Genomic DNA, 12,625 nt, shown 5'->3' with positions numbered 1-12,625 from the left:
GTCCCTGCTGCTGAGGCCACTCATACCAAGTGAACATTGAAACCTGGTTTGCTGACAGATGTGCTCAGCAGAACTGGCAGAACAAGCAATACATTTCAGTGTATGTTAGACACACATGGGCAACATGCTGCAAATATCGTCAGGTGTTTAAAAACCCCAAGAAACAGTATTCTGAGATGTGTGCATTTGGCTTTCTTGTTACTTAAAAAATTCAGATTGGAATGTATGTGGATTAGTTCTCTAAATTATCCTAGGTAGCTAATTCTGTTTAGGATTGCCCTAAAACAAAGAAATCCTGAAGGTAACACTCGCAGCCAAACACCAGATGGAATACAGAGGAACTGTGTGAACAAATGCATTTAAAAATATTCTTTGTTGAACTGGTAGCTCTTTATGTATGGATTTCCTAAATTTAACAACTATTTACTCTCATGTGAAGACTAACATCTATAAGGAATAAAATGTCTCAATAGCTTGAGCATATATCTTCCAGTGTGAAGTTACCACACATAGGAAATATTTTATCAGAATTCTGAATTAGTAGGAAAGGGAATTTTTCAATATAGTAGTATTTCCTATAGAAGATTACGCTGCAATCAAACAATAAAATCTGTAATACTTAAAAGTCATTTCACACCTTATAATCGAGACCCACATAGTTGGACTCTCCTTTCGCCCGAAAATGATGAGTGTGCGTGTCCACAGTAAAGTTGACATCTGTACTGAGGAGCTCAATGAGAACAGAATGCCAGTGCTCATCATCCAGCAAGCTGCCCAGCACGAGGGCATCGGGCGAGGGCGAGCTAGCATGGCCTGAAAAGGAAGGAAGTGTAAATGCGCCGTTCCGTCTAGCTCAACTCCATGATCAATGCTTTCAGGTTTAGCATTTCTCACATCAGTTACACTCTCCTTACATTCTTTTATCCCAAGAACTGGCGCGCTGCTTTTATCTTAATCTTAAATACAATCTTCTTCGATCCTGAGTAACATCTTCTTTCTAACTTGTTTTATTCTCACTATTACGTCCTGAATTTTCCTTCTTCTTGAAAACATTTTCTTCCTAGGTCTTCATTCATAGGACTGCTTCAAAAGTTTATGATAAGCCACCCTTGTCATCATGATATAATCAGGTTATTTACTGAGCATCTGCTACTGATCTTACATGATTATCAAGAAATAACACTTTTTACATAAAAGCACGCTGAAGATCGCACATGTACAGTAGAGTTCAACTGTAGGCGACCATGTGTCCATTTGCCTGGGCAGTCTTGGTCTTTAGAATAATCATTTATAGGGTCTGCTTTCTTTCACAAAAGTGTTCTTTTTTGTTTATGCTTGTTTTGTTTTTTAAAGAAAGGCAGACTGCCACATGGAATGCCTCATGTGGATGTGTCTGGAGTCTTGGAAGCTTGGCGACCCTACGTTCTCCTGCAAGTAGACCTTGAGGGCTTGTTTCGAGGTTCTAGCAGAGAAGCAAAGCTATGCGTGTACCCTTGACCAAAGAACGGCCCTCCTCTAGAGGAGAAGGTGGTCCTCCTCAAGCAAGGGCTCAGCTTCGGGAGGAACGTACGTGGACCTCTGAGGGAGGAAGGGAGCACCTTTCCAGCCAAGCCAGATCACCCTCACATCCAAATGCACTCTGGGTTTAAATTAACCACTGAACTGTGAAGGAAAATTCATCATAAAAGATACTTTCATCTAAATAGTATTTCCCAAAACACTTTGTTTTTTTTTTACCTGAATTAAGAAATAAGATGAGTTTTCCTTTAACTAACTCCAGGGTGATGTGTTTGTCATTTGGTCCTTCTCTGTGGAGTAGAATCCCATTGTTCTCTCTGGTTTTAAATTTCAGAGAAATAACTTCTTTGATTGGATTTATGGATTTATGATCAAATGTGTACAGCAAAGAACTCTTCCCATCAAAATGAACCATCTCAGATCCTACAATGGAAGACATTAAAATGTGATCTAATTATAATATAGCCTTATCAGTGCATTAAAATGTGTAAGTCAACACACACATATACATACATAGCATATCTCTAGCTTGTTTCATGTATCTAACGTATCTGACATATCTAAACTCCACTGTTTGCCTTTTCTCATATCTTCCCCAAAATGCATCATCTAGAAATGTTGATTAATTTCAATTTCTCCTATCTTTTACTGGCTTAATTCCATCCTGTAAATAACAAAGATGAGGAAGAAAGTTAAAGTCAATTTCCCCTGAATAAAATCTCCCTGTACATTTAATAATCATTCAACATTTCTGTTTTTCTGAAAAGCTATACTAGTTCTCACAAACTGGTAAGAAATTAAATATCAGTGTCACTCAATGTAAATGGCTTAATTATTTCTGAACCACAAACTCTGACTTTTAACAATTCTCACATAAGCAGTCACTTTAATATTTCTGTCTGGCCATAAAAGACACACATAAAGACACCAGATACACTAGATGCTACTGCAGACCCTACTAAAGGGCTCTCAGTAAACAGGGATGCATGTTTATTACAGCATTTGGGCCCAGTGACAGCAAAAGGGCATGCCTATTGTGTGCGGCGTCCTCAGCACACCGGGAAGCCTGCTCAGCTACAGCCAGTCATCGCCACACTGCTGCCACGCATGCTGTGTCTAAGGTGAGCATGGACCTGTGTTCCATTCAGGTTAGCTGCTTCCAGGGCTTCCCTTGTGGCTCCGCTGGAAAAGAATCTGCCTTCATTGCAGGAAACCTGGACTCGATCCCTGGGTTTGGAAGATCCCCTGGAGAAGGGAGAGGCTACCCACTCCAGTATTCTGTCCTGGAGAACTCCTGGACTGTACAGCACACGGGGTCGCAAAGAGTCCAACATGACTGAGCAACTTTCATTTCTTTCAATCTTTGGGCTTCCCTGATGGCTCAGGTGGTAAAGCGACTGCCTGCAATGCGGGAGACCCGCATTTGATCCCTGGGTCAGGAAGATCTGCTGGAGAAGGAAATGGCAATCCACTCCAGTACTCTTGCCTGGAAAATTCCATGGGTGGAGGAGCCTGGTGGGCTACACTCCATGGGGTCCCAAAGAGTCGGACACAACAGATCGACTCACTCACTTTAACTATTTCAGAAAACCCTTGATATTCACAACTTAAAAAAAAATCATCCATTTTATGCAGGTACCTTTTGAAAATGCGGAAGTTTGATTCACGTCAGTTCAGTTCAATCGCTCAGTGGACGGAACTGAACCAACATTTTGCAACCCCATGGACTGCAGCACGCCAGGCTTCCCTGTCCATCACTAATGCCAGAGCTTACTCAAAACTCATGTCCATCGAGTCAGGAATGCCATCCAACTATCTCACCCTCTGTCATCCCCTTCTCCTCCCACCTGCAATCTTTCCCAGCATCAGGGTCTTTTCAGATGAGTCAGTTCTTTGTATCAGGTGGCCAAAGTATTAGAATTTCAGCTTCAGCATCAGTCCTTCCAATGAATATTCAGGACTGATTTCATTTCGGATGAACTGGTTGGATCTCCTTGCAGTCCAAGGGACTCTCAAGAGTCTTTTCCAACACAATTCAAGCATCAATTCTTCAACACTCAGCTTTCTGTATAGTCCAACTCTCATATCCACACATGACTACTGGAAAAAACAAAGCCTTGACTAGACAGATCTTTGTTGGCAAAGTAATGTCTCTGCTTTTTAATATGCTGTCTAGGTTGGTCATAGTTTTTCTTCCAAGGAACAAGTGTCTTTTAATTTCATGGCTGCAGTCACCATCTGCAGTGATTTTGGAGCCCAAAAAATAAAGTCTCTCACCATTTCCATTGTTTCCCCAACTATTTGCCATGAAGTGATGGGACCAGATGCCATGATCTTAGTTTTCTGAATGTTGAGTTTTAAGCCAACTTTTTCACTCTCCTCGTTTACTTTCATCAAGAGGCTCTTTAGTTCCTCTTCACTTTCTGCCATAAGGGTGGTGTCATCTGCATACCTGAGGTTACTTATATTGCTCCCGGCAATCTTGATCCAGCTTGTGCTTTATTCCAGTCTGGCATTTCGTATGATATTCTGTATATAAGTTAAATAAACAGGGTGACAATATATAGTCTTGATGTACTCCTATCCCAATTTGGAACCAGTCTGTTGTTCCATGTCCAGTTCTAACTGGTGCTTCCTGATCTGCATGCAGATTTCTCAGGAGGCAGGTCAGGTGGTCTGGAATTCCCATCTCTTTAAGAATTTTCCATGCAGTCAAAGGCTTTGGCATAGTAAATAAAGCAAAAGTAGCTGTTTTTCTGGAACTCTCTTGCTTTTTCAGTGATCCAATGGATGTTGGCAATTTCCTCTCTGGTTCTTCTGCCTTTTCTAAATCCAGCTTGAACATCTGGAAGTTCACAGTTCACGTACTGTTGAAGCGTGGCTTGGAGAATTTTGAGCATTACTTTACTAGCGTGTGAGATGAGTGCGATTGTGCGGTAGTTTGAGCTTTCTTTGGGATTGGAATGAAAACTGACCTTTTCCAGTCCTGTGGCCACTGCTGAGTTTTCCAAATTTGCAGGCATACTGAGTGCAGCACTTTCACAGCATCATCTTTAGGATTTGAAATAGCTCAGCTGGAATTCCATCACCTCCACTAGCTTTATTTGTAGAGGTGCTTCCTAAAGCCCACTTAACTTCGAATTCCAGGATGTCTGGCTCTAGGTGAGTGATCACACCATTGTGGTTATCTGGGTCATGAAGATCTTTTTTGTACAGTTCTTCTGTGTATTCTTTCCACCTCTTCTCTTGATTCACATACAAAATGTAAAATATATAAACACTGAACTCTGTCTCTAAGCCATATAATCAAACAATTATTCTTTGTTGCATAATTAAATAAACATGATTAATGAAAATATAATTCTGCTAAATTCAAATGTGTCCCTTAGAATATTAGATAATAATAAACTAATGAAAACTTGATAATAAAGATTTAAATGCTTTCACATTTTTGCAGTATAGTTTATATATCACTGAAAGACAATGCTAATAATTAAAGCTTATTTTTGCAGTCAGCTAATAAATTTTTTTCTGTAAGTGATTTTCCCAGGATTATTTTGATTGAATTATGTTTTTCCTCATCTTCCCTCTTGCTGTATTGCTTTGCATTGCTCAGAATCTCTTGGAGGGTTTGTTAAACACAGACTGATAGGTCCCATCTCAGGGTTTCCGACTGACTAGGTGTGTTGGTGGGGGGAGCTGAGTATCTGGGCTTCTAAAGGGTCCCCTTGATGTTGACACTGCTGATCTGTGTCTATACTTTGAGAATCACTGCTCCAAAGCGCCTACATTGTATTTCCGGAATATTCCCCTCAGGCAAAACGGAGTCATGAAAAACGTATTATATGATAGAAACACAAAAACATGGCTTTGAAAAGTTTCTTTTTTCTTAATGTTTTGACTCTCTTTCTAAAGAGATCACTAACACTGGTTTCTAGAACAATTAACCACATGTGAGTCATCAAATTATATCTTATGAGGCATATTCAACATGTATTTTGACAGATTTTTTTAAGCCTAAAGTGACTAAATTATAATACAGATATGTAACCACTTAAAAATCATGTATCTTGCAACAGTTTAACTAAAATCTTAAATGATAATAACTTGAGCTCAATTGATGAGGTTACTAAAGAGATAAAATTCAAAAACTGCTTTCAGAAATCCAGACTTTTAAGCTTCCCTTCACTGAAACCATCCACATCATGCTTCAGCCTGTTATTGTACAGTCAGTCCCATGAGCTAATGTTTCAAGATTTGTTTAAAAAGAATCAAGCTTGAAAACAAAGACGAGGCGGCAGAGAGTAGAAGGACCTGCAAAGCCAGAAGCATCTGCTGGCTGATCCTTTACAGAAGCTTGCCATCCCCCACTCAGCAGAACCACGGAGTGATTATTCCCGGACCTGGCTCCTGATGGTTACGCAGTAAGAATGAACTCACAACCAGACGTTTTGTGACATTTTTATGATTGAAAAATCAAAAATCCTATTTTATATAGGAAATCACAAATGTCATTATTTTTATTGACTTTCCTATTACATAATTCAATATACTCTGACTATTCTTGAATATATATATTTTATGAGGTAAAGAATAGGTTAATATTTCTGCTCCTGGCTACATATTTCTGTGTATAATATAAAAGACTGGTTTCTATACACAGCCTTCCATAGGTCCAAATTCTACTTTGGCAAGGATTTTGCTTTGGCATGACGAAATTTTCTTATTAAAAGACCACTTCTTTCCACCTTCCCTATCCCCCAACCCCAAACTAATTTCCATCCATTCCACAAGCACAGCTTTATTTTCAGTTGATATTGATGCAAGTGTCACAAGCTCTGCTGGATGCTGGGACAAAACAGGAGAGGACAGATACGGCCCAGCCCTCCCGGAACTGACAGCTCTTCCCTCACCTGCTCACTTCTACCAACTTGAAAAACAGACTGCACCTGTAATACCTAATGCCTTACTGTGGGTTGCTAGGAAACTTCAGTGACACGGAAACGTCTTAGAGCTCAGGATGGAGACAGGAGGAACAAAGACTCTTCTCTGGTGAAAGTGTTTGGAAAGAAAGAATGCAAAGAATCAAGGTCATCTAGGTATCAAGCTATCACAGAATAAATACTCTTTATACAAAATCTACACATAGGCATTGGAAAGTCGCCAACCATGGTTCAAAAACTGGGCTGCAGTATTAACCAAGAAGTCCCCCAGGTAAGCCCACATAACAAATAAGAATACACATGATCACACAGAATTTCAGATTGGAAACTCAGTTATAATAAGCCTCATCGAACAGAATTTATTTTATAAAATATCATTCACTACCAAGTATTCATAAACCAATCTGAATATCTGAAAACAATTTGGCAAGTCAATATGTATGTATATTTTAAAGTTTAGCACTAAATACTGAAACATGATTTGTAAAAGCTATAGATTTAAAAATGTAAACATTTTAAAGATAGTCATATTTGGGGATAGAGAGTATTTTGTTCAGTAAGTCAGCAGCAATGAGCTCTCCAAGTATGAATGGGGGAGAACCCTAGGTGGTCCTCCTTGAGTTTAACTTCCACCTAGTAGCGACTCCCTTGAGGTTCAAATCACCAATCACGCCATGACCTGCAGAAGCCAACTTTCATGCCTCAGGGCTTACTGGTAATGAATGCTGAGATGAACTCATTTCCACCAGCCCACTAAGCATAAAATTTTTGCTATTGTACTCCTATAAGAACAAATGAAATGCTATATGCCCACAACTAATACAAATAATCCACTAAATTTAGTTGAATGAAAACACCAAAATAATGCATTAAATTACCACTTAGCATCACACTTAACTTTCACAAGAAATCCTTATATTTATAAAATACTTTTGCGTGTAATTCAATTATTTAAACAATTGGGGTCCTTGACACAGAAGTCACTCATTATGTGTTGAAACAGAAAGCAATAGTTTCCTCTACCGGAAGAGTACAGAAGCTACATTCCAGAAAGAGCAGGGGAAACATGACATTTAGCTGAAAAACAGGAAGTGGTTTTCCAATGTCACATGTTATAAACATTTGCTTTATTAACTGAGGCTATATTTTGATAAATGCATCAGTAACAATATTATTAAAGAAACCCCCACACATGCTTTTGCCATTTTATCAGTAGGGAGAATAAGTTAGCGCTGATATATTTAGGGCCTCTGGATCTGGTCCCACAAACAGCCCTTCATTACACAGAACAGTTGCTCAGAGAAAGAATCTGTGAAGTTGTCTTGTAAGGATTTGAATATTGGTTCCATAATGGAAAACTTACTCAGCCTCTCTATGCCTCAGTTTCCTCACCTGTAAAAGGATAAAGAAGTCTCTTCCACACAATACTAATTATATTGTTACTAAAAAACTTAATATCTATATAGTGTGTACTGCAATGTCTGAAACACGTCTAGTCCACAATGGGCATGGGCTTCATCATGAGTGTCAGTGGTACGTCACTTCAGTCGTGTCTGACTCTGCCACCCAATGGACTGTAGTTTTCCTGGTTCCTCTGTCCATGGGATTCTCCAGGCAAGAATACTAGAGGGGGTTGCCATTTCCCTCTCCAGGGGCCCTTCCTAATTCAAAGATCAAACCGGCATCTCTGGCATTGCAGGCAGATTCTTTACCACTAAGCCAAGAAGGAAGCCCCATCCACTATTTATTGAAGTGAAAGTTGCTCAGTCATGTCTGACTCTTTGAGGCCCATGGGCTATACAGTCCATGGACTTCTCCGGGCCAGAATAGTGTAGTGGGTAGCCTTTCCCTTCTCCAGGGAATCAATATACTGGGACACAAATTGAGAATGAGAAGTCCACACCCAAATTTAGCTGATCTACAAAGAACAGGCTTTTCCCTTCACCTCTACTCCCTCCTTAGTATCTGAGGAGCAGAGATTGTGCCTTATTAACTTTATTCAGCAGGGTGGCTTGCATGGGATAAAAGTTTTGTAAGCATGTACTGAACTAATACTTTTTCTAATCTAGTTTGAATTTTTTCTGCCTTTTCCATAATTGTAGTGGATAATACAGATCAGTGTTCTCTCGTATGACTAAAGGTCATTATTAACTTCCAGAGTTTTTATTTGTCATGGTGACTACTTAGCCTTTCATCCTTTGTTCCTCTATTCCTATTAATGCATTTTCTAAACTGAAGTCTACTTCGAGTAGAACCAGTGCTTAATAGAAGGAAGTTCCATATGCAGATTTTTCTCTCAGCATTCTCGCTAAATATTACAAAAGAGACACTTTTTATTTTTATAAAACATTAAGAACAGGTTTATAAACATTGACACATGGTGCAGTTGTTACATAGAACATTTTTCACTGCAACAATCAACCTGTTTTTTTTTTTTAAGTAAAATAAACACAAGGTTTTAAAACAGGCAAGTACATGTTCTATTCCCCTCTTCTCTTCCCTCTTAACCCATTTGACTTTCAATGCATGGTTTGACAAAGGACGGAAGTGCCACATGGATGACTGTAGACCCCATGGGGGTCCCCACTCTGTGCCTATCTAGTCGACCTTTCTGAATCCATGAGCTGTGCCCCTCATTTCTTCTCCCCTCCTCTCCTTTCTTCCTTTCCTCCCTCTCTCACTCCAGCAATAAACACAGTGATGAATATAAAATCACATCGCAATCGTGGGGCTGATACGACACAGTTCAAGGGGGCACTTGAGAACGACACTGACTATGAACACGTGGAGTCAGGGCCAACGGCAGGAGAGACTCAGAAGACGACCAACAGCCTCACTAAGGAAACGACGGTGAAACTGCGGGAATTATCCAGACGTCTGTGGAGAAGGCACCCCACCCCAGTCCTCTTGCCTGGAAAATCCCATGGACGGGGGAGCCTGGTGGGCTGCAGTCCACGGGGTCGCTGAGGGTCGGACACGACTGAGCGACTTCACTTTCACTTTTCACTTTCCTGCATTGGAGAAGGAGAAGGCACCCCACCCCAGTCCTCTTGCCTGGAAAATCCCATGGACGGAGGAGCCTGGTGGGCTGCAGTCCATGGGGTCACACAGAGTCGGACACGACTGAGCGACTCAGCAGCAGCAGCATCCAGATGTGTGGGGCTTCAGAGACCTTCCAAGGAGGTCAACTTGGAATTGGTCAGACTGTATGTAAATGTTGTTGAAAACATGAAATGGGATGAAAGCTCAGAGACCAATTTTGGGCAGAATAGAGAGCCTAGAACAAGTACATAGGAAATGTTAACATTGAATGGATGTGAATGCTAGAGAGGGGAGGGGCAGGGGAAAGTGAAGAATCCCATGCCAGGCTCTGGCCTTGGTGGGTAGGTCAGTCGGGACTCTAAGAAGACCTGACACTTTCCACTTTTACTCTATAAATGGGGGGAGGGCTTTTCAGTTAGTGAAAATATATATGCCAAGCCAAGAAGCCATGAAAATATGCAGTGTTTATAGGAATAGTAAATATCACTGTAAATGGCATGTAAACAGATGAAACTGAAAAGAGATAACCAATCTGGACATTCTCTCACTTACAACAGGGCAGAGGAAGTACACATGAAAAAAAGATAATAATTATCACTTTGAGCCATAAACCAAATCACATTAAATTACTGCCAAAAATAAAAATGCAAAGTGCTACACTTGAATCATTATTAATAATAAGAATGAAGACAAACCAGAGCCACTAGTATTGAGAAATACATTTTGTGTTGTTTTACAAGTGATGATTATTTCCTGTTTGCATTTTTACGCTAGGAGTCCCTTGAGCCCAACAGTTCGTGTTTGCTGAATTTAGGACGCAGGCAGGTTCCATGACAGCTGTACAGCCACCTGGCCCCTCCAGGCAGCAGACACGCAGCTTTGATCTTCCTGGTACTGACCTCTGACCCAAGAAACTGGGGCAGTAGCTCTCACCAAGAACATCAAGTCAACGGCAAAGCCCATCAAAGAGCGTGCTCTGCTTTGAAGTCAGTAAACCTGAAGCTGCTTCCAGAGCAATGGGAGAAGGAGATGTCAATTTCATGGGATCAAAGAGAAACTAAATATCAGGCGTCATGGCCATCCCAGCAGTGAGCACTCTGACAGACCCCAGAACCAAAAGGATAGAAGGAAATGATCAGCAGAAAGAGGGAGGCAACCCGGCACCATCCATGCTGAACGGTCCAGGACTCATAAACACGAGAGAGTGAGGCGGGGTGAGGAAGCAGAGCCAAACAGAACATGCCATTAAGAAGGGGTATGGAGCAGACGCTAAAGGTGACCCTTGGGTGTGGGATGGGTGGCGTGGGTGAGCCTCAGCTCCAGAACCACCCACTGCCTGTGGGGGGTTATCAAAGTGGAACTGACATCTCCACTGTTCCACAACTCATGCCCACGTCCATCCCTGCACCACAAGAACACTAAATTCCTACTCCCCCACTTTATATATGTCGTGTCGTCTTATAAGCACCATCCCTATCCCTGTCTCACTGCCCCCCGACCTTTAGTTTGAAAACTGAATGTCAAAAAGGTTCCTTTTCCAACCCAACCCTCTATTCCCCATGCCCCATGATCATGTTACAATATGTTATATTTGCTTTGTACAATTTTATGACTTCTCATAAACTCCTGACAAAGAAATAAATAATCTCAGAAGCGTCCTCCACATACAATCCAGTTCTCTGCAGATAAATTCACATATGACAAGTGAGGGAATAAAGAAATCAATGTCTGAATAGGATGGTAGCCGTGAATACAAAATGAGGAAAAAAGACAGTTTTAAATCTTAGATCCAATATGTAATGGCTCTCACAAACATCTAATTTCTCAAAGGTTTAGTTTCTTTCTTTTCTGAAGCATTGAGGTTACTACTACACTGAATTCATTTGGTTAGAGTGGGAGTTGAATGAGAAAATGTTGTAGGAGGTAGGATCTGACATATTAAATATCCTGTGTATGTATGGTTACACTTCTCTACAGAGTTAATCTTCTGATCAGGGACAGAATGAAGTGTGACAAAAACCCCAAGATGTTCCCAGCCAACTTATTCTTCAGGTCACTCTTCCAGTTTTCTAGAAGATTATATTTTAAATTAATTTTTTCATTTTTGTGTTCACTTACAAAATACCAGTATATTCTAGACCTTCAAAATGACAGCTGTAGATTTGATCCCCCGTGTATTTCATGGAACGCTTTTACATTTGTCTTTATGCTCAGATTGACTGCCAGCATCTTTTCTTTCATTGTCAGTGGGGAAAAGCCAAAAGACATAAAACATAAATGATGTTTAAAAGAAGTTCCCACAGCGACGCAAGTAGAGAGAAAAGTTAGTCCCCATGGGGAGCAGGAAGCACGGGGACCGCTGTTCTCACCTGGGTTCCCACAGGAGGATCAACCCAGCGGCAGAAGACAGAACCATCACAGTAAATGTAACTGCTTTTGATTTGAGCTCTGTTCATTTTATGAAGTGCCCACTACATAACAGGTACTCAGCTAACCTCTGAGAATCTAAGATTTTAGGCTCATTTCCAGTCCTCCTCTGAATTCAACCTTAAAATAACTGTAATATTATCAAGACTTTCCATAAAACCAGCTCTGCCTGCCCAGATATTTAAAAGGTTGAAAAGGTCAAGTTCCATTTTCAGTCTGGCGTTTAGAACACAACACTCCATCTGGAACCTCATTTGAGGAATAAGCAGCACTCACTGTAGGCACACCCGTACACTTCAATCCGCATCCCGATCCTGCCTTTGGGGTTCCAGGTTAAGGGCAGGAAGCGCAGGAATCTGGCTTCGAAGGCCGGCTGGAGTCTATAGTGCACCACGCTGTCTGCGTTTGTGTTTCCTGGAAAACCCTACGAGACAACGGAGAAAGGAATCAGTGTGTCTGCATTATACCATCTTCCTGCTCTCACCTCACAGGCTAACGATGAGCAAACGATGCTTCACTTTGTTAGTACGCAAATTCATGGCTGCTTTAGAGCAACTCTGCTAACATTTGAGGCATGTGACAATCTCTCTTCAATGCCTGGATTAGTCATCATCATCTAAACTTTCCTTATTTGTAGGGTAGTTTAAGCTTCAATGGCACCATTACACTGGCTATAAACCTGCTGCTTTCAAAGA

General features: G+C 40.9%; 1 protein-coding gene across 1 annotated transcript in view; it reads right to left on the bottom strand.

The window, feature by feature from the left end:
* The window catches only part of LOC136148444 (contactin-associated protein-like 3), a 216,414-nt gene that overhangs the window by 101,792 nt on the left and 101,997 nt on the right, over positions 1-12,625 (bottom strand). Inside the window, exons 4-6 of the mRNA XM_065907997.1 lie at positions 12,207-12,354; positions 1,738-1,941; positions 638-813 (exon numbers count right to left, since the gene is read on the bottom strand). Coding sequence (XP_065764069.1) covers positions 638-813; positions 1,738-1,941; positions 12,207-12,354 — 528 coding nt within the window. The remainder of the gene's footprint in view (positions 1-637; positions 814-1,737; positions 1,942-12,206; positions 12,355-12,625) is intronic.

Source organism: Muntiacus reevesi, chromosome 17, assembly GCF_963930625.1.
Source record: "Muntiacus reevesi chromosome 17, mMunRee1.1, whole genome shotgun sequence".
NCBI classification, from domain to species: domain Eukaryota; kingdom Metazoa; phylum Chordata; class Mammalia; order Artiodactyla; family Cervidae; genus Muntiacus; species Muntiacus reevesi.
Note: the sequence above shows the minus strand (reverse complement) of the source record. Positions and strands in the feature narration are given on the sequence as shown.